The following is a 19132-nucleotide window of genomic DNA, read 5'->3' as shown; positions in this document are numbered from 1 at the left end:
TCATGTGAATCAGACTTCAGTGTTTATTCTCTGGCATCCACACAAAATGAATCGCCGCTTGTCTCATTATTTACATGAAGATTTGCGGTGTAATGAGCCACATTAATTTCGCTCAGGCCACTGAAGTAGTAAAACATTGCTAGCATAAAATCAACAATTCCAATGCGAAAAAAGGAACAGGGGAACTTGCACCGACTCCGACAATCACATTGAATGGTTTGTTAATGCAGGATGCGACACTTTTTGCCCACTCCTCATCGCAAATGCTTGGTACCGGTGGCGTGCCACTATGGGCACTCCGGTTCGTTTGAAAATGTGAGTTGGTGTGTACAGACACAGATGTACGGAGCTTTGGCGAAGTCACTGTCACGCAGCCCCCCCACACATAGTTGCTGGGAAAAGTACCTGAAGAGCACTTCATTTCCCTTTTGCACTTTGGATGAACCATGACTCACAAAGAGATGTTTCCTCCAATTCTTCTTCAAGGCTAGCGCAGTGTTGTTATCGAAGTATATTGTCTGGCTGAAACGTCGGGATTCTGTTTATTAAATTTATGGTTACCTAGAGTTTTTAATTGCTGCTTATGTCGCTTCCTGAGCAGGCAGAGAACTTTACCTTTATATACACATGTACAAAAACATGTGCATTCGTACACAAGTGTGTGAAAACCTGCATATTCGTACAGATGGTCACAAAATCGTGTTCATTCAAACCAATATAGATAGAAGCGACTTTCAATGCATATAGAAACACATTCATTGCTCAACATAGCTTTTCTAAATTTTTATGTGAATATTCATAAAAGTTTCTCTATAGACATTTGAAATATTATCAGTTGGGACCTCTTTATGCGCTTGAAATCCACCGAGTGTGACAAAAGACATCTTTCCATGGTGTCAACAATAGTTTCATTCAATTTACCTGCACCTCCTGCACCAGTGCAGAAAAGTGTAGGGCAATGTACTTCCGGTCATATCTCAATACACATACCGGAAGTACCCTAAACTTTTCTGCACTGGTGCAGGAGGTGCAGGTAAATTGAATGAAGCTAATGAAGCTGGGAGCAAGGACAAGTTGGAGAGATCCCAGATGGTAACATTATTAAAGGTTTATTCGGTAAAATTTAGTTTTTCAAACTATGCACATCTAAGTACTTTTACAAAGTTTAGGATTAGGACATCATTGATGCACAGTGGAGCACTCAAGGTTACACCGAAAATCTTTCTCTCTCTTGCGGCTCTCTGGCTTTTGTAGAAGTTCATCTTCTTTACCTCTGGCTGGAAAAGGCGGATCAGTTTAAACTTGGCTAGTGCTATGTAGCAAACTTCTGCTTCATGATAAACTGACAGGCAACGTATACATCTGCGGAGCCCTCAATGACCCTTACAAACCAGGGTGTCAGAACGAAATGCTTTTTGTTTTGGGTTCACTTTCGTTCCATAAAAAAAGTTCTGTTCCGGTTCCGCTCTGGAACGAAAAATTTGCTGTCCGTCATCATTCCGTGGTGGTCCGTAATGATCTGTATTTGCATGCGAAGAAAATTCAAAACAAAAATTAAGGAAGAAAACAAAATGCTTATGTTTATCAAAAGGTAGGTCATTAGAAAATTCTAACAAGTGCACTCTTTTCGCCACAATAGAAAATGAAGGAATCGGGGTGAAAAGTACCGTGAGGAGGAATGGCCCAAGGTACTGAGCATGATCTCAGAAGCAACACATCAGCAAGTGCACTCGGTGAAATGCGAGAGCCCTGTTCTGCTAAAATAAACTTGAACGCTGAGAATGCCCTCCCCACGCTGACCTATGTGTATGGTACACCAAGGCTACTTGCGCTAAAGCGTTCTGATTGGCATTCCCAGTGATGTGATTGCTGCGCCAATTGCGCCAAACTGCGCCAAGGGGCTAACCCTGCTACATCCTGCTACATTTTGCCAAAATATGGGTAATCTGCGCCAAGCCTGCGCCCAATGACCAATTTCGGTCGCCTTTCAAAACTGAAACTTAACTAAGAACGTAATTGAGCATGTGTGAGCTAGGTGGCGCAAGCGGCCACCCGACACAAAGTACCCTGCATCCATCCGGTCTTGCATGGCTTTTGCCGCCGTCTCGCGTTTCGCACTTCGTCGTCTCGGGAATCTCGTCTCGCATCTTTTTTAAACTTTTTCAACGATAGATGCGGGCGTGTGCGGACGCTCCGACGCTAGTGTGCCGGGTGCCAGACATGCCGTCATGCTGCGAAACAAAACCCCGTTTTTGCGCGGCAAGAGTTGCTTTGTGAGCTGAAACGCTGGTCGCGCGACGTCGGGTGTTGCTGACCCCACAACACTGCAGATATGGTGATTTCTAAACTTGATCATAGACATTTGTGTCCTTGTTTAAATCAAGCTCTACTACAAAAATCCCCGTTTAAAGGGATACTACGACAAAATTTCGCCGGTTAATCTCTTGGTTTATTCGTGTTCAAGGGAGCACTATCACATCAGACACATCAACCTCTTGTTGAAAAAGGCACGAAAAGAAATTTAAGACGAATTAAATGGTTAGCAAAGGGCGCCTGATGGTTGTCGTTATTGCCTCGTTTGTAATGTCCATCTAGGAACTTTGACAGGTAGTGACGATAACTGTCTCGCCTCCGGCCACAACGAGAGAAAAGGGGAAGATTAACCCGTCACTCGAAATTCGTACAAAAGCAGCCGCTTTGGTGGCCGGAACCGTTAGTACATCTTCTTGACATCAGCCTTGCCAAAGCTTTGCTTGTTCCAAGACGAACTACGTCAGGATTGACGTAGTTCGTCTTGGAACAAGACGAACTACGTCAATCCTGACGTAGTTCGTCTTGTTCTCCGCTACGTGCTCTCCGCTGGCTGCTCTCCGAGCGCTTGCCAGAGTGGGCCGTTTATAACCAAAAATACAGCGATCAGGCTTTAAATACAAACGTGCAATTATCATTTACGGATATTGTGGATCATATTCAACCTATTCCTGAACACGACGGGTGTTTTTCAAATTTCGTTGAAGTGTCCCTTTAATTCAAAAACTGCTTGTCGAAATAATTATTACCTAGGTTTCTCTCGGTGGGTTTTCTTTCAAGAGGGACACCGGTACGTGAAAAAATTTGCTCAAAAGAAAGTTGATGAAGAGAAGTGAGCTAAAGCAAAGAAGGCAATGTCTGCACACTAAACCCGCACATTGCGCTTGTTTGTCTCGAGTTCAATCGTTGCACAAAGCGCTCCAAGAAATCTTTTACCCTGGCTTGCGATGTCATGCATCGATGTGCTCAGGTTCTTTTTTTCTGTGTGTTTAGCTTGTACCTCACCTGCCAGTTTGGCAAGCACGCGCCGCTGGACTGTTGTTTTGTCGTATGCTGGACAATTACATTTTGCATACTATTTTCGGAACCAGTTGGCGACAGAGCAGAGCGGCATTGTTCCGATTGCGATTGAACAGCCGTTGTCTCCGCTTGCGCGACGAAGCACGTACCACTGCAAGCCTGCTGATGTTGCCCTCACGTGCATGTGAACATGATTGCACGACAGAGGCTCCAGCCGGGACTCTTGCAATTCATTGTTTTGACGAATATCTGGCACGTCGGGAACCAGTAAAACGGTGGCAAGCGTTCTTTTCGAAATTGTTCGGCAACGCCTACAACACTGTACACTTGTGGGACGTCTCAGCAGTAAAAACACAAAAAGCGAGTTCCTTCACAACACAGCTCAAAGTGCCCTTCGTTTGTCCAACTCTTAAAACAAAATTTTTATAGGCATTTTTGTTTTAAAAGCCACTTTTGCTGCTCCGAAACACTGTTTTGGCTGCTCCAAGAGGTGCTCCAAAAAGGCTTAGGCCAATCGCATCACTGCATTCCTTTTGTTCTTCCCAAAAAATATCAATACATTGATTGTTCTTGGAATGTGTGGCTCCTTATCCAGCTTTTTGAGCAAGCATACTATGTCCAGTGGGCCTAGCTCACCTGTCAATCGAGGGTGCACACCAGCCTTAACTTCTTTTTCTTGAGAAACACTTCAAGGGCATCTTCTGGTTTTTTTTGGGACCAGAATATACGGAAATACCTAAACTTTCCGCTTGAACCAAAAACTGTTGTTAGAAAAGTTTTCGGTTCACTTCAGAACAAAATATTAAATAATGTTTCAATTATGTTTTCGTTCCGCCTAAAAATGCAACTTTTTTTGTTTTTCCGTTTTGTTTTTATTTTGTTACGACACCCTCTACAAAGAATGCTCGCCGCCACTGCAGTGTCATGCCGGAACTATGTGGATCAAATAGAGTGAACCCTGAGCAACCAAGATGGCGGCGGCGCAAACAATGCAAAAGGAAAAAAAAGTCGGACTCAAGCCAGTGGTGTAGCCAGGGGAGTGGCTCATGGAGGTTTAATCCCCGTCCCCTTTCTCCTGCTCCCCCTCCCTCCTGCCCCCCCCCCCAAAAAAAAAAAAGAGAAAAAAAAAAATCTAGCTGACCCTAAAATATACATTTGCATTTTGACTCCCGGAGCAGGCACCTCTTGAGACAAATGACAAAATAATAGGCAGCATTGAAAATAAACTTCATGCACTAGGAACTTTTTTAGACTTTAAAAAAGTGTTTGACAATATCCAGCATAGTATACTATTAAATAAGCTTCAACGGTACACTACACGTGGACTAGCTCTGGCTTTTATAAAATATTACCTACAAAGTAAAACAAGGTGTGCCATGGTGCTCTATTTTAGTCCCTTTGTTGTTTTTTCTTTACATAAATGACATCACAAGTATTCCAAGATCCCAGAAATTATTATGTATGCATTTTTCACCTCTGCTTCTAAAGCAACACTAAAGTCACTGGCAAAATACTAACTGCATCTGGATTCTAAAATCATACCTGCATCTAAATACCAAAAATAAAAAATAGGTAAAATTTTTTTGCAATGATAAACTGTATGATAATTCCATAACTTTATATTCTGAAATTACAATACTAGAGCAAGCCCACAAACAAAATTTTTCAGGTGCCTGGTTTAACCAGAAGCTCGGTTGGATTCTGTGTGTAAATAAGTTGAGCTCCGAGCTTCCTCAGGCAGTTGGTTCTTTGTATAAAAAAAGAAACCTACCGTAAAATACTGCACAAATGCCCACTGCGTTCAAGCACCCACTATTAACATTTCCCAAACTTGGAAATTCTGAAAATTATATGTTAAATGCCCGATCTGATTGGACAAGCGCACATGGCCCATATTAACCCAGTTTTCAGTGAAAGCGGGGTGGGTGCTTCCCCAGTATTTTATGGGAATTCCTAAATGGTTAAAAAAAGATATACCGTAGAATACTGCACATCTGCCTATTCCACATTAAGCACCCACTCCCAAATTTATAAGATCTGAGAAAATATGCACAGTACATTGATGTAAAATTGATGACCGGACAAGCGCCCACCCCCATTTTTTTGCGATTATCTCTAAATTTTGAGTGGGCGCTTGCCCAGTATTTTACATATTACTCTTTTTTCTTCTCAAAGTTATGCTACTGTTTTTTTAGTGTGGAAAACTGCATCTCTAACAAATTACAACAAGATTATCACTTTACAGAAGAAAATTTTTGTGGATATTTGAAAATTACTTGGGAAATATACAAGACCTGCCCACCAAGCCTCTTTCCACAAAACAGAATACTCAAAAGCTAAGCAGATTTATGATTTCAAGCTAATGCAAGTCATTCACAAAGGGAAGCTGTATGATATAAAATCATGTGATTTAATGCAAACTACAACTTTAGGCACTCCTTACAACGGCTTCCAGAAATTCATACGAACTATGGGAGGCAAACTACCAGGTGACTCAAATATTTATCAGAACCTTTGTAGATTTTAACAAATCTTGTTTTAAATTTTAAAAAAGAGTTACAGGCATTTATGATGGGTGATGACATCTATTTTTAGTCACCTTTTTCTATTGTAAATTTTTGATTAGTATAAAGACTGAATATCATCTCCGTTTTGTTTAACTATGTATGTATAGTCGATCTTAATGTTTCACTTGTTTGTTACATACTGGGTGTACAAACTGCAAAGGGACAGAGCCCTTTGTCAGGCATTTTTGCCTTTAGTCTAGGTCCTCCTTTCGGTTGTTCAGAAAGAAATAAACTTCAATTCAGTTTCAGTGAGCATTTTGACACACATTGCATTTTATGCTCTGGCTTTACTCCATATACCCCATTTACTCCATTTACCATTGACATATCCAAGAACTCTGAGCAGAAAGACAATGTATTGTCCACCTGTTAAGCATCAAATCCTAAGGACTCTTTTTTTTCTCTCTTTACCAGTACTGTGATCCAATGAGGCGCACCTTGAAGAAGGGTCATGCTGTCCTTTCGGCATACCGGGACTATTACTACCAGACGGGCAGAGGTTTCGGCGACACCACGTCACTGCTCTGGGGATTCGGCAAGTACAGCATGGACCCCGAGCTGAGGTCCAAACAGATGGTGGAAATGCGAAAGAACGTACATACAGACTTCCTCAAGGCCATGTGGTCGATCAACGAACAGGCTATTTTTAAGGTTAGTGTTTTGACATTGCATTTGACAATGTGAAGTGCATTGCAAGAAGCAATGCATTGAACATTGCAATCTGTGTGTGTATGAATTGCTTGCATGAACTGCGTGCATAGACACACTCGAGAAGTACTGTCATCTTAACTTGTGCATCTTTGAGGGCTGACCTGCAAAACCTTTCCCTTTCTTTCCTTTCCTCCTGGCCAAACAGGTAAGCAGGATAACCCAGCATGTCCCTGGTTAGCCCCCCATACATACGGCTAGAGTCACTGAATGTTCTCAAAGTACCAAATTCCATTCAGTCCGCTTACAGAAAGCAGGGGTGGAACGGCTGCGCCATTTGCGCCATTTTGCGCCAGACGCATATGTCTGCGCCATCCTGCGCCATGTTGCAGAAACTGCGCCACAGCCAATACCTCGCGCCATTATGCGCCAGATCGCAAAACGTGCGCCAAGAAACTTTTTATTTTGTCTTGGTTTCGGTTTTATTGACTCGATTCGCAACAATGAGCGCGTTCAGCCTGGTCGGCCTTGCAATCCTTTGTTCTGTTTATTCTACCTGTGTATCCCGAGTCGGAAGCGCGCGAAAAAACTCGGATTCTAAGCGCCACACCACCTGCGACTGGATTGTTATTCTTCAACCATAAGCGGTTAAGCAAGTCGGCTGAGGTGAGGTCGAGTCGTTAAGCGTCAGATTGCCTGAGGCTCTGCGGCCCGGGATCCGGACGTCAGCCAGTTGAAAACAAATGAGCAAGATTTTCCTTTTAGTACTTCGTCGTTAGAAGTTGGAACCGCATTCTCGCGAGATAAATCGTGATTTGATTGAACTGAAACGCGGTCCGATCCGAAACCTTGCCGGCCAGCAGCTCTTTTGCGAGAGATAGATCTGCTCGGCGTACTTTAACCTTGCTCCTGCTTATCGCTTCAAATGCGATAACTTCGTTAATCGTAGTCTACTGCTTTGCAATCGAGTTGCACAATAGGATAAACGTGAAATTTGTTGCCCTGTTCCTCCGTGCAACTGCACGTCAATTGCTTGTGCACATCACGGGGTTCGCACATACAATTACTATGTCGAGCACGTGTGGGTTGTGCGATAAGCAGTGCTGGTTTGCATTTTGAGCAGCTGAAAGCCGCTCGGAAAATATCAAGGACGCTATCTTGAGAAACAGGGTACTGGCTTTTTGATTCTCATTAAGGCTCACAAAGTTTCAAGCTTTCGCATCTGTTACGCTGTTATCCCATCTACCTAGGTCCCTAACCATTCATGTTCATCTGTTCTGCTAAGTACGATTGAAATTGCTCCCATGCTTGTCTAAGACGCAAGCTGAAGTGCAATGAAAACTGATCTGAGCTGCTCCTAGCCTGCTCCAGAACGTAGTTTTAGCTGCTCCCAACCTGCTCCATAACAGCTGTTTCAGCTGCTCCCGTGGCTGCTCCCAGGCACATTTCACGAGTTCCACCCCTGGAAAGTCAATCCCGCACAGTCCAGTTCTGATTGGCTGGTTTGGTCTGCAGCGGAAGTTATCAGTCGGCAATTTTGGAGACTGGCCCAAAACAACAAAAAACATTAAACATTTCCACGTTGCCAAGGCTGCGGCAGGTATGCACGGGTGAGAGCTCTGAGCATCGATGAGTTAGGACCGAACAGAAGGTGCATTGATTTTCTCTAGATTTTTTTTAATATCAAGTTGCTGCTAATCTGGTTCACCAACGACAATCTCCTGCTCATTTGCTTGCTCCGGTTGTGCTGGTGCTGCGTTTCAAACTCTATGCCTCGGATGCTAAGCCTAACATTCGACTTCGATGTGTTTCAAGGAGAGAGAGACGAGACAGCGAGGAGCAAGTCACGCACCACTGGGAACGAAGTAAAGAAGTTTAATAGAAACAAACCTGTGTCACCTCAGAACAGGAAAGTGGATTCAAGAGCTCTCCGAAAGCAAATGCCACAATGTATGCGCTTCGCTTCGATTGCACAAAGCAGCATTTTGGAGCTGGTTTGGAGCGCGACTGCTGCACCACAACTTGGTTTGAAAACGAAGCTAGCGAGTTTCGGTACTTTGGGAACATTCTGTGACTCTACATACAGCCACTTATGCCAAATGTGGGTTATCTTAACTGCCTTAAGTTAAAGCACAAACGACTTCTTCGCTTTTTTTTTTTTCGACCAGTGCAAAGAGAAGATGGAAGAAAATTTTATCCCTATTGGACCATAGATACTTAGCTTAGCAGTTTGCTGAAATATACACATATGTTCTAAACACAGTGAAAGAGACATTCCTAAAGTTTTGTTGGTACCATCAGCTTATGTTCTTGGGATAAGTGGAATTAAACCTTACGGATTTCGTTTTTTGCTACAATTAACATGGATTTTACCGCTTAGAACATTTGTGTTCACTCCAACAGTTTGTGTCCACCTGAAAATTTCAGTTATTTTGTTTATGCACTCAACATTTAGTTGAAATTCCTCACAGCCTCACATTTAGTGGGAAATTTAGCGATTTAAGTTTCCCCGCTAAATTTAGTGGGGAAATTGACATCACGTGACCTCAACACGAATTTATTTTCCCCGCTAAATTTAGCAGGGAAACTGTGACGTCCCATAATGCAACATGCACGGTTACATTGACGGCGACGCCACTCAACATGAAAATGGGCGCCTAAGGGCTGCACTCTTAAAAGCGTCAAGCCATCTTCTTTTCTTTGCCACGTACAAAACAGAATGGCTGTATTGTGAAAATAAATTCGTAAAATGTAATTTATTTCTAAATATTGTTTTTCTGCAATATAAAACAACTTTTAAGCCTTCTGCATCTTTGATAGTTGTTTTTTTATGAAATGATGTTAAGTTAATAATAAATTTGTATTAAGGACACAAATAAAGTAAAAGAAAACTATTGCAAAGAAGATGAATTTACTAAAAAAATTCAGTGAAGAAAAACTAAGAATGAACCTTTTTTGTAGCCCCATTATGAAGTGATAGATTGACTAAAATTAAATTTATGCTAAAATAAAGGGAACGGAGGAAATTGTGTTTAACATACTGTAAAACCCTTACAGTTTGCGAGCCCTTAATTGTCGCAAAACTCTCAAATTGAAGAATTTACGAAATTTAAGGGCACGTAAAAATTTCTGTCCTTGAGAGTTTTAATGTAGGCGCTGAGAATTTGCGAAATTTAGTGGCCGCGTTTATGTCCTCTGTGACCGATTCGCGAAAAATAAGGGCCACGAAAATAAAGGGTTTTACAGTATCTAGCAGGTCTCTGCTAGATACTGGGGCACCCAAAATGACAAATAACAAAATAACTATGCTGAGCAAACAAAGGAAACTTTCTGGAGACTCTCTTCAGATGTTGTAGGCCTTACATACAACATTTCTAAAAATTAATCCTTTAAAGAAAAATATTTGTTTATTAGGTCATGTTTGTCCTTAAAGAAGCTGTGCAACGATTTCAGTGCTCTGCTTAAATAATTTGGGAGTTGGTGTCTCAACCTTTCTGAAGTAAAGAACAAAAAACCGCTTTTGCCTGCATGTCCTCGTTTTTATTTTAAAAATTGACAAAGATCGAAGATTTTGGCACCTCTCAACTCCTTCACCATCTTCTGAGTCACATGCGCTGTGACGTGAATGGGGGACGCTTGGAGTTCCGGTGAAGCTCTCTCTCTAGAGCCATCTGTGAGCAGCGAGAACTCACCCGCTTGCGAACACGTCCGAGTGAAAGGAGGAAAGTTCCAATGTCCAAGTCTGGCCATCCCCGTCCCGCTCTGCCCCCGTCCCCCTCCGGCTTCTGGCGACTGTTCGTTTTAGCAGATAGAGCTGACGGTTTTGTTGACCTTGGCCACTAAAACTCCGTACAATAAAAGTTTTGTCAATGATACCAGATTTTGGACACATTTTTATTTATGTTGGAACAAAAAAATGTATAGAAAAATTGCCTTTCATTGAGCAGGTATTTGCACAACTCCTTTTTTTTAACAAGTCCCCATTGACGTGATGCTGCATGGTTCTCATTGCCGCTGCTCGCGGCTGCAGGTCGGGAAATATTCTAATTTTTCCTTCGCGATTACGTGGCGGCGGAATCGCAACATTTCGAAGGAAGGAGATGCGTTTTCTGTCCTTTGTGACAAGATAAACAATGTCAAAAGTAGACGATGCAAATTCTTGCAACGTTAAAATCGTTGCACAGAACCTTAAGAGGGCCACTGAAAAGAAAAAAAGCAATGTTTTTTCAGACAATCTGGTTTGGACATGTGTGTAAAACAAATAAACTTTATGCAAAAAAATATTTTTTAGAGCGACATTGACAGCGCGTGACACGATTTAGTTGATAGTCACCTCCTTTCCACTTGTTTTTTCTCTCGGTATTTCGAGCGCGTGGAGGAGAGGTGGATCGGATTGGCCATCGCATTGAGGTGGAGAGAGTGTATGACCATCTCGTTGAGGTGGAAAGGGTGTATGATCATTCCGTGATGTCATGGACTTTGCGTGCAGAATTTAAAATAAATCTTGTGCCGTCAATATTGCTCTAAAAAAATCTTTTTTTGCGTAAAATTTATTTTTTACATGCATGCCCGAACCAAACTGTTTAAAAAAAATTCTTTTTTTTCTTTTCAGTGGTTGTTTAAAGGGAAACTGATGCAGTTTGAAAATTTGGTTTCTTAGGTCATATTTGTCTCAAAGGGAAGATAGGGCAGTTCTGCATTTGAGAAAAAACACTTGCATTGCATTCATTTTAGAATAACAGATATCACAATTATGTTTCAATGCGACGTGCCGGAGAGCCATAAGAGCAATTTCTAAATAGGGCTGAAGCCCTGCCTCCCTAGCCTTGGGCAGCCAAAAGATCCATCGATGATGTCACACACCGCGACTGTCTTTTGCATTTTCTCGCGTTTAACAATACTTGCGCAGCAAATGGTTTGGGTATTCGGGTTCACGGGTTAAAAATACGCTAGACTTCACTTCTAACTCATTTGTTTCAAGAACCTCCATAGCTTCCCTTTAAAGGGAAACTGATGTGGTTTTGTATTTGAGAAAAAGAATTTAAATTGTTTTTATTAAATCTCCAGGATCACGAATATCAAAATTATATTTCAAGTTGATGCGCGAAATAGCTACAACAGCGCTTTAGATGGGATAAGGGAATCGTCACATATCATGCAGAGATCTCAACATTTCTGTGCCTTCCGCAAGTCTTAAGGCTGAACTCCATGGGACGAATATGCAACGAAAAATCGGCGAATTTTGCCCGGTGACTTTTGCTCTGCGCGTGGCATCAGCACGGTAGCAGCTACGTCAAGCGCAAAGCGAGCGTGCCGTCGGGCGGCGTTCGTCAGTTATTCGTCGCATAATTCGCTCCATGGAGTTCAACCTTTACCCGAGCAGTCTAAAGCGCTGCACGCTTCCATTCACAAGCGGCATGCCCGAGGCAGTTGAAACCTCTGGATATGATGTCGCACCCAGTGGTTAGTTTTCCAGTTTTTCTTGCGTCTAGTGAGACATTCGGGTCAAATGCTCATGATATTCCGATTCACGGGACAAAAATTCGCTAGAAGTAACCTCTCTTTTTTTTTTCATCAAGAACCTTTTCCGCTTTTCTTTAAGTACCAATGGGGATTCAGAGACTTTATCATTAACGGGCTCACGAAGGGAACTTAATCGGGCTATTTCACGTTTCTGCTGTAGCGTCTTTTCCATTAAGGAAACGCAGCTAACTTCTTGCCACTTTTTTAATCTCATATGTATTTCAGAAGGTGAACAAGTTTGTCTCACCCTCACTGCCGGTCTGCATTGATGTGGTTGTGCCTTCAGAATGTCTCACCTTGCCCAAGGCGCATGATCCCTCTGTCACAGTGGAGATCCCTGTTCCATTCTCGCACGGCCCTGCGAGCCCCATTCACTGCCGCTTCCTCTCTTCGTCGGTCAGAGAGGGAATGGTGAGCCCTCTACCCATCCACTGATTGTGTTGCTAATTGGTGCGCTTCAATCTTTCAGCTGTAATAAACAAATTGGTGTAATGTGTGTATGGTGGGAGAGTCAGTGATTCAGAGTGGCGATATGGGTGACTTGGTTCATGACTGATGGGACATATATGAACAGTTTGTTTCACTGTATATAGTTTATCATTGAGGATAAAATCACTAAAAATGGCAGACAAATAGAAGAATGACAAACACCGTAGTGTTTTATCTTCAACAATGAATTACCTAGCCCAAGTACCTACCCTATATTTTATTTGTGATGAACCAACTAACATCTTGTCAGTTGGTGCTTGTCTCATTACTTCCCGTTTTGTCCTCGTATTATGGTCTTCTGTTTACATTTTATTGCTAATCCCCGCTAATCGATCTGAAGTTCAAAAATACATGGATAAGGAACGGTTAAAATTTTCGTATTATGACTAGTAGCTTGAAAATTCTCTTGCTGTTTACTTGACCAAACAGTGTAGCATAATGCATCGTCTAGAACAGGGGTGGCCATGCTGACCCGGCCTAAGAGCTGCAAACAAAACCACAAAACTTACAAGAGCCTCGGGGGCGGGGGGGGGGGGGGGGGGGGGCGTTGGGTCAAATTTTTGTGTAGAGCTATAGACGAAACTTGAACTACGTTCAATCTATCGGATTCAAAAGCAGTCCATCTGTACGTAAGGTAGCAGTAGCACAAGACTACCAAACCGCAGCCTCTCTTTAAATTTAAAACCCGCTACAAAAAAAAAAAAAAAAAAATGGGGGGGGGGGGGGGGGGTGCGGAAGGGGGGAGGGGAGTCGCGAGCCGCACTGTAACACGCGAAGAGCCGCAGCTTGGCCACCCCTGGCCTAGAACTTCGTTAAAACCAGATTTTAGTAAAAGAAAAGGTCATGCGATACTACTTTTTCATATTGTGCTATTTGTGCTTATTAGGAAGGAATGCAACAAAATGGCCGTAATAAAGCTTTTAAGCCATAACAATATAGAGCTTTGTACAAACAAAATAGTTTACTAGACATGATTAAAATAGCGCAAACTTGACAAGGACAAAGCACCAGTCCTGTTGTACGTGTGCCTTCTTTGTCCTTGTCAAGTTTGCGCTATTTTAATCATGTCTAGTAAGAACCAACTAGCCCAAACAAAAGTCGTTTTACAAAATAGTTCATTTTGTGTGAATCTCTGGAAGGTCAGAGCCAGTTGTTTTAGGTTCCAAGAGGTTAGATTAGCCCCATATTTTTACCTTTTTTTTCTTTTGCAGCAATCAATTCTACCCAGCAACCTGATTAATTCAAGCAATGTGTTGCCACCTTCCCATGGCCTCATTTTGCACTTCCATGGTGGTGGATTTATTGCGCAGACGGCAGAGTCTCATGAGGTGAGTTTAGTCGTGTCCGTTTACTGTAAACGACTAAATTTTTGCAAAAATCTAATTTTCGCAAATTTTGCGAATTGCCTGCAATTTACGGAAAATAGGTCCCTCGAACGATTCCGGTAAAATGTAAATATATTAAAATCTATATTTAGATCGAACTGCGTCGCGAAAATTAGAACCCGCAAATTATTCAAAAACTTCAGCTTCTACCTGAATTGCGAAATATTGAGCTCACGAAAAATAAGTCATTTACAGTATTTCTTCGGCTATTTTTAGCATGACCATTTTCTGCTTATCCAGCCACTGTTGTGCCCTGCTGATAGCATTTTGACAACAAGTTTAAGTCGTTTAACTGAACCAATAAAAGAATGCTGAACATGATCATTCCCAACTAAGCTAAGCAGAACAGAGCTAAGCAGAGCCAGTTTTTATTCCCAAATATTGTAGGGGAGAATGCATGGAACCCTGATGAAGGGAACCAGGCCAACACCACCTAGAATAATCAAGACCTGCAAACATCCTCCTCTTCCTCCGTGGAACGTCAGTGGCATTCAACATTTTTTTTAATGCCTTCAACAGACCCAACATTGACATTTTTAACTGAAGTGTTCAGATTTTTAGGTCTTCTCTAAATAATATTTAACAATGAATTATTTACTGTTCTTCATAAACAAGATATTTTCCTTTTGAACTTGCTGTAGAGCGCGTCCTTTCTTTTTCTTTTGGGGGGGAGGGGGGGGTGTAGTTTAGCTTTTATACGGGTATCTTTTTGTTATTTCTTTTCTGTATACTAGCACTTTTGTTATTGGCTGTGCATCATTACTCAGGCAGCTGCCGTTCATAAGCGAAGCGCAAAAAATAACAAAATGAATGAGAGTTGGATGGTGCAAACTCTGCAATTGGACACGAGCCCAATGTTGAGCATCCTTCGACGCATTGATTGGACATGAGGACTTGCTGAACACTGATACAGCACTTATGACCAATCTGCGTCTTGCTCAATCTCTCTGTGATTACGTCAGATTGCACAGGCTTCAATTATTCTAGGTGGTGTTGACCAGGCCTCTTCACCAGGGAAGGGAAATTACAAAGGGACATGGTTAAAGACAACTCCGCTGAATTCCGAACATTTCGGTACCAATGAGTGATTTCACATTAAAAAGCCCTACTAAAAGACACTATGTCATTTGCTTCTCAAAAAATGTGATATACATTTTTAAATCTAATTTTAAACACAAGTAGAAATCGAAACCGAAACTTCGGCTCCGTCTGGCAACATTGGCCTCGGGCCGCCAAGAACATGGCTGTCACGTGGTATGGGGATCCTCTACGCAACAACGGGCGGGATTGGGGCAGGCGCATACCAGGCGCAAGTGTCGTCTGCACCGCACTCTCCATTACGTTTTGGTGTCTGTGGCATTCGTCAACGTCTGCACAACTTCGGCATTAGTTTGCGCACGTGGTCTCCGAAGTGTGAACGAAACTCCGAGAGACAGTAATCACAAACGGCGAGACGATGACGGCGGTTGTGACGCGGAAGACGGCAAGGCCACAGCGGGGCTGCCAAACGGCTCCCAAAACGCGCGCTGTGCAGGCGTGTTACGACAATCACGTATACTTTGTTTCAGCTTCGGTCCAGACGCAGCCAAAGCTACAAGCGCGAGCTCCAGGCTTTCAGCATCCCTGCCAAGCACGCGCGCTCGCGCAGTGCAAGCACTGTTCTGGGCCACATGCTCGCGCTTGTAGCATCGGCTGCGTCTGGACCGAAGCTGAAACGAAGTATAGACACCGTTGAGCCCCGTGAGGAAACGTTGTTGGCTTCACCCACGCCGTGGCCTTGACTGTGCTGCTGGTTGCGCCTCAATTCGCCCGCTCAAGTCAGTCGATTTCGGCAACTTGACGAGTTGCAAAGTTTGCCGGACCGTTTAAGAAACATTTAGGCAGAACTACGTCGTAATATTTGGCGTGTAACCTTTTTAAGTGATTGTGTAGAGGACTGCATTGTTTTTTCAAAAATAAAAATGAAGCGGAGTTGCCCTTTAAGGGTTTTTTTGTGTGTTCAGATTGGTAGTCAACCAATGCTTCCAGCCAATACATTGCCCATACAAGCTTAAGGTATGAAGCTAGGCTACCTTTGCATGAACCTGTGTTTAATAAGGAAATATTGTGGAAAGCTGTCTGGTGGAAGGCTGTCTGCCAAACAAAGTGAGCCATTCTGCTCACTTTTTAAAGTTGACACATCAGAATGACCAGAAATGATTGTTTTCTCCAGTATTCATACCTAAAAATCGGTAAATATTAGTGTTGTGCAAATATTTGAACTGTTCAAATAGTAGCTTTTAATAAAACGTTCAGCCTTTCCACTCTCGTGAAGAAGGAAGACCAGCAGAGCTGTACTCGATACACTGTGTGCTTCTTCGTCGTCGTCGTCTGTTTTTCACGCTGTTTCCTACGATGAATTCCCACCAACGCGCCCAGCTATCCATTCTTCTATTATAGCTGGAAAGGTTGCCGCCATCTACGAGCGACGGTGGATACCATACTGGTTGTGTGCTTGCCGCTGTCGCTTATAGATGGCGGTAGCTGTCCAGGTAGGTTTGTGTCGACATACGCGGACACGATCCTGGGGAACCTAGCCCCGAACAGCTCCACTGTAAAAATTTGGTAGAGACACTTGAGACCGCTTACGTGAGGGAATGTGATAGCATGACGCATGCACTAGGCACAGCTTTAGTCAGCCGGAACCGTGGAGCTGCTGTGGCGTCGGGGAAGCGTGCTCGTCTCGCACCCCGGGGCCCGGGTTCGATTCCCACGCAAACCATAATGTGCAAAATTTTCTTTTCAAGGCCATTAATTTACTTTGTTTACAAGAACTTCTGTGAGAAATTTTTTACTTTTTTGTTTTAGTCTTTGCGCTTTGCCGCCAGCAGTTTGGCTGGCTCCTTAGCAACGATGGCGCCGTTGCTATGGAGCCACACGAAGCGTCGCAGACAATGGAAATTTAGGTCCCGTTTCACTCAAGAGGATTTAGGTGCCGTTTATCGCTGCTACAGACAACGATAACGCCGGCTTCAAGCTCGGATAATGCTGGATCGCTTCATGAGCCATTTAATGCTTTCACATTAATACGCTATTCAATGTTCGCTTCAAAGTGAATTGCAATGTTCATACTTTTCAAAGAGCTTATCATGGCTGGTTAGCCCCGTTGAGCGCGCTTCTCACTACGAGGAAGCATGTATGGCTTCCCTGCAGTGCACAGGCGCTCTGTGAAAAGCACACTCAACGGGGACAACCCGCCGCAATTATGCAAGAGCATGTTAGGCAGCAATGTCTTGTTGGCCCGCGTTTGTCATTCGTGCTTGTTTTTTTTTTGTCAAGTTTGAAATGGAAGAAATAATATTCGCATATAGCAAGCATATTCATAAGTCCTCTTGATTAGCACAGCTGCGACAAATCTGTCGTTTACATGCCACAGGTCATGTAGTTAAACAAGAATTAACTTAGCTTAGAAGTTGACAAGTTTATTGTTTGGAACATCCTTCACGACGTTAGCTGAATTTTGTTTAAGCATGGTGCATGGTAGCGAAAGGCTTTTAGAAACTATTGGATATTTGATTCTAAATTATTTGACCAAAACCACTATTTTCTTCGAATTCGCTTTCAACTCAAAATTCACTACCCTAATATCCCGAGAGATAGCCCACCTTGAATTGAAAGCAAATAAGGCGAAAATAAGAAGTTCCGTATTTTCAGGACTATAGTCCGCAAACGGTGCATAGTCCGCAAGGGCGAATTTGGGATCAAAAATGAAAGTTTTTACTTAAATAGTCTGCACCCAGTGCATAGTCCGCACGCGGCGCATAGTCCGCACTGAGTGCCTAATGCAAACATAAAAAATATTATACAGAGGGCACATTGACAAGTGTCTGCTGTATTAGCTCACAAAGAAGCTTGATATCATACTGAAATCACTATTAATATACTCTATTACTCATAGAATCCTTCGCGTCTCGTCACAGTGAACGATCCAGGAAAACTTTTAGATAGTCCGCACCGGGTCAAATTTGAACTTTTTAAACATGTAGGTGTAGTGTGCGGACTATACTGGTCAGGAAAATACAATAAATAAACTTTCGGTATACAAAAAAAAAAACTTTGAAAAGTGATAGTTTCAGGTTTTGTGACCTGTGAAACTTGTGATCACAGGAAGGGGCGATGAACCAAATTCGACTGTTGTTCTCAGTCAGTAATGTTCGACCATCTCCCGCCGTGGCTAAGTAACACCATTTCCGCCAAGGTCACCATTGATCAGGGCCCTGCAATTTTTAAAAATAAGCTATCCTTTGGTGTTTAAAAAAAAAACAAATCATGCCAAAAAAACGGTTGGGTTATCTTGGTTGTATTTATGTTTTGTCAGTAGTTGTAACTGAGAAGCAAGGTGTAGTGCAAAATATACTTGTCATCAGTATACACAAGCTCACATTCTGTACAATGACCAGGAGGAATTTGGTGCGACTACCGTAAAGTTCTGAAAGAACGCCCGCCCAAAATGAAGAGGTAAATGGTGAAAAACATGGGGTGGTCTGCCTTAAAGTTGTCACAGCAAAACTTTATAAAAAATTATTGATAAACACCCTGGCACCGGCTACACACAATGTGACGCAGGAACTGACTGTAGATTGCAAACACTGCACATTTGCATTTCACGATGTGATAAACGCGCAAGATTTCGCTACGAACTCCTGTGTCACGGGAAAGGATACCACAAGCTGCGGACGCGGCAGATTTGCGTTTGACGGTGCGAAGGGCCTGCGGAAACCCACCGAGAACTCGCATCTCACGGGAACGGATACCGCAGATCGCGGACGCAGCAGATTCAAGTTTCATGGTGCAATAAAGATCCGGAAATCCGCTACAATCTTTTTTGTCACGGAAACTGATATCGCGGACGAAAACACGGGAATCCGCTACAAACGCGTATTTTGTAGGAAAAAATAAAGCAGATTGCGGACGCAGCAGAATTTTATTTCACATTGCAATATACACACATGACCAACTCGCGTGGAATCAAAATCACAAACACAGATAGCGAAATAAAATGCGAGAATCCGCTACAAACCTTATGTCATAACAACGGGTACTGCAAATTGTGGATGCAGCAGATTCGGATTTTACGGTGCACCATACACGCAGAAACAACTTACATGTTACAGGAGCCTATATTGCTTGCATAGGTCGCGCATGAAAACG

General features: G+C 42.8%; 1 protein-coding gene across 1 annotated transcript in view; it reads left to right on the top strand.

The window, feature by feature from the left end:
- LOC8051893 (hormone-sensitive lipase) overlaps positions 1 to 19132 on the top strand; it is a 49273-nt gene that overhangs the window by 6371 nt on the left and 23770 nt on the right. The window contains exons 2-4 of the mRNA XM_029987988.4: positions 6312 to 6548; positions 12294 to 12479; positions 13769 to 13885. Coding sequence (XP_029843848.3) covers positions 6312 to 6548; positions 12294 to 12479; positions 13769 to 13885 — 540 coding nt within the window. The remainder of the gene's footprint in view (positions 1 to 6311; positions 6549 to 12293; positions 12480 to 13768; positions 13886 to 19132) is intronic.

This window comes from Ixodes scapularis, unplaced genomic scaffold (genome assembly GCF_016920785.2).
Source record: "Ixodes scapularis isolate PalLabHiFi unplaced genomic scaffold, ASM1692078v2 PGA_scaffold0__279_contigs__length_252992795, whole genome shotgun sequence".
NCBI lineage: Eukaryota > Metazoa > Arthropoda > Arachnida > Ixodida > Ixodidae > Ixodes > Ixodes scapularis.
Note: the sequence above shows the minus strand (reverse complement) of the source record. Positions and strands in the feature narration are given on the sequence as shown.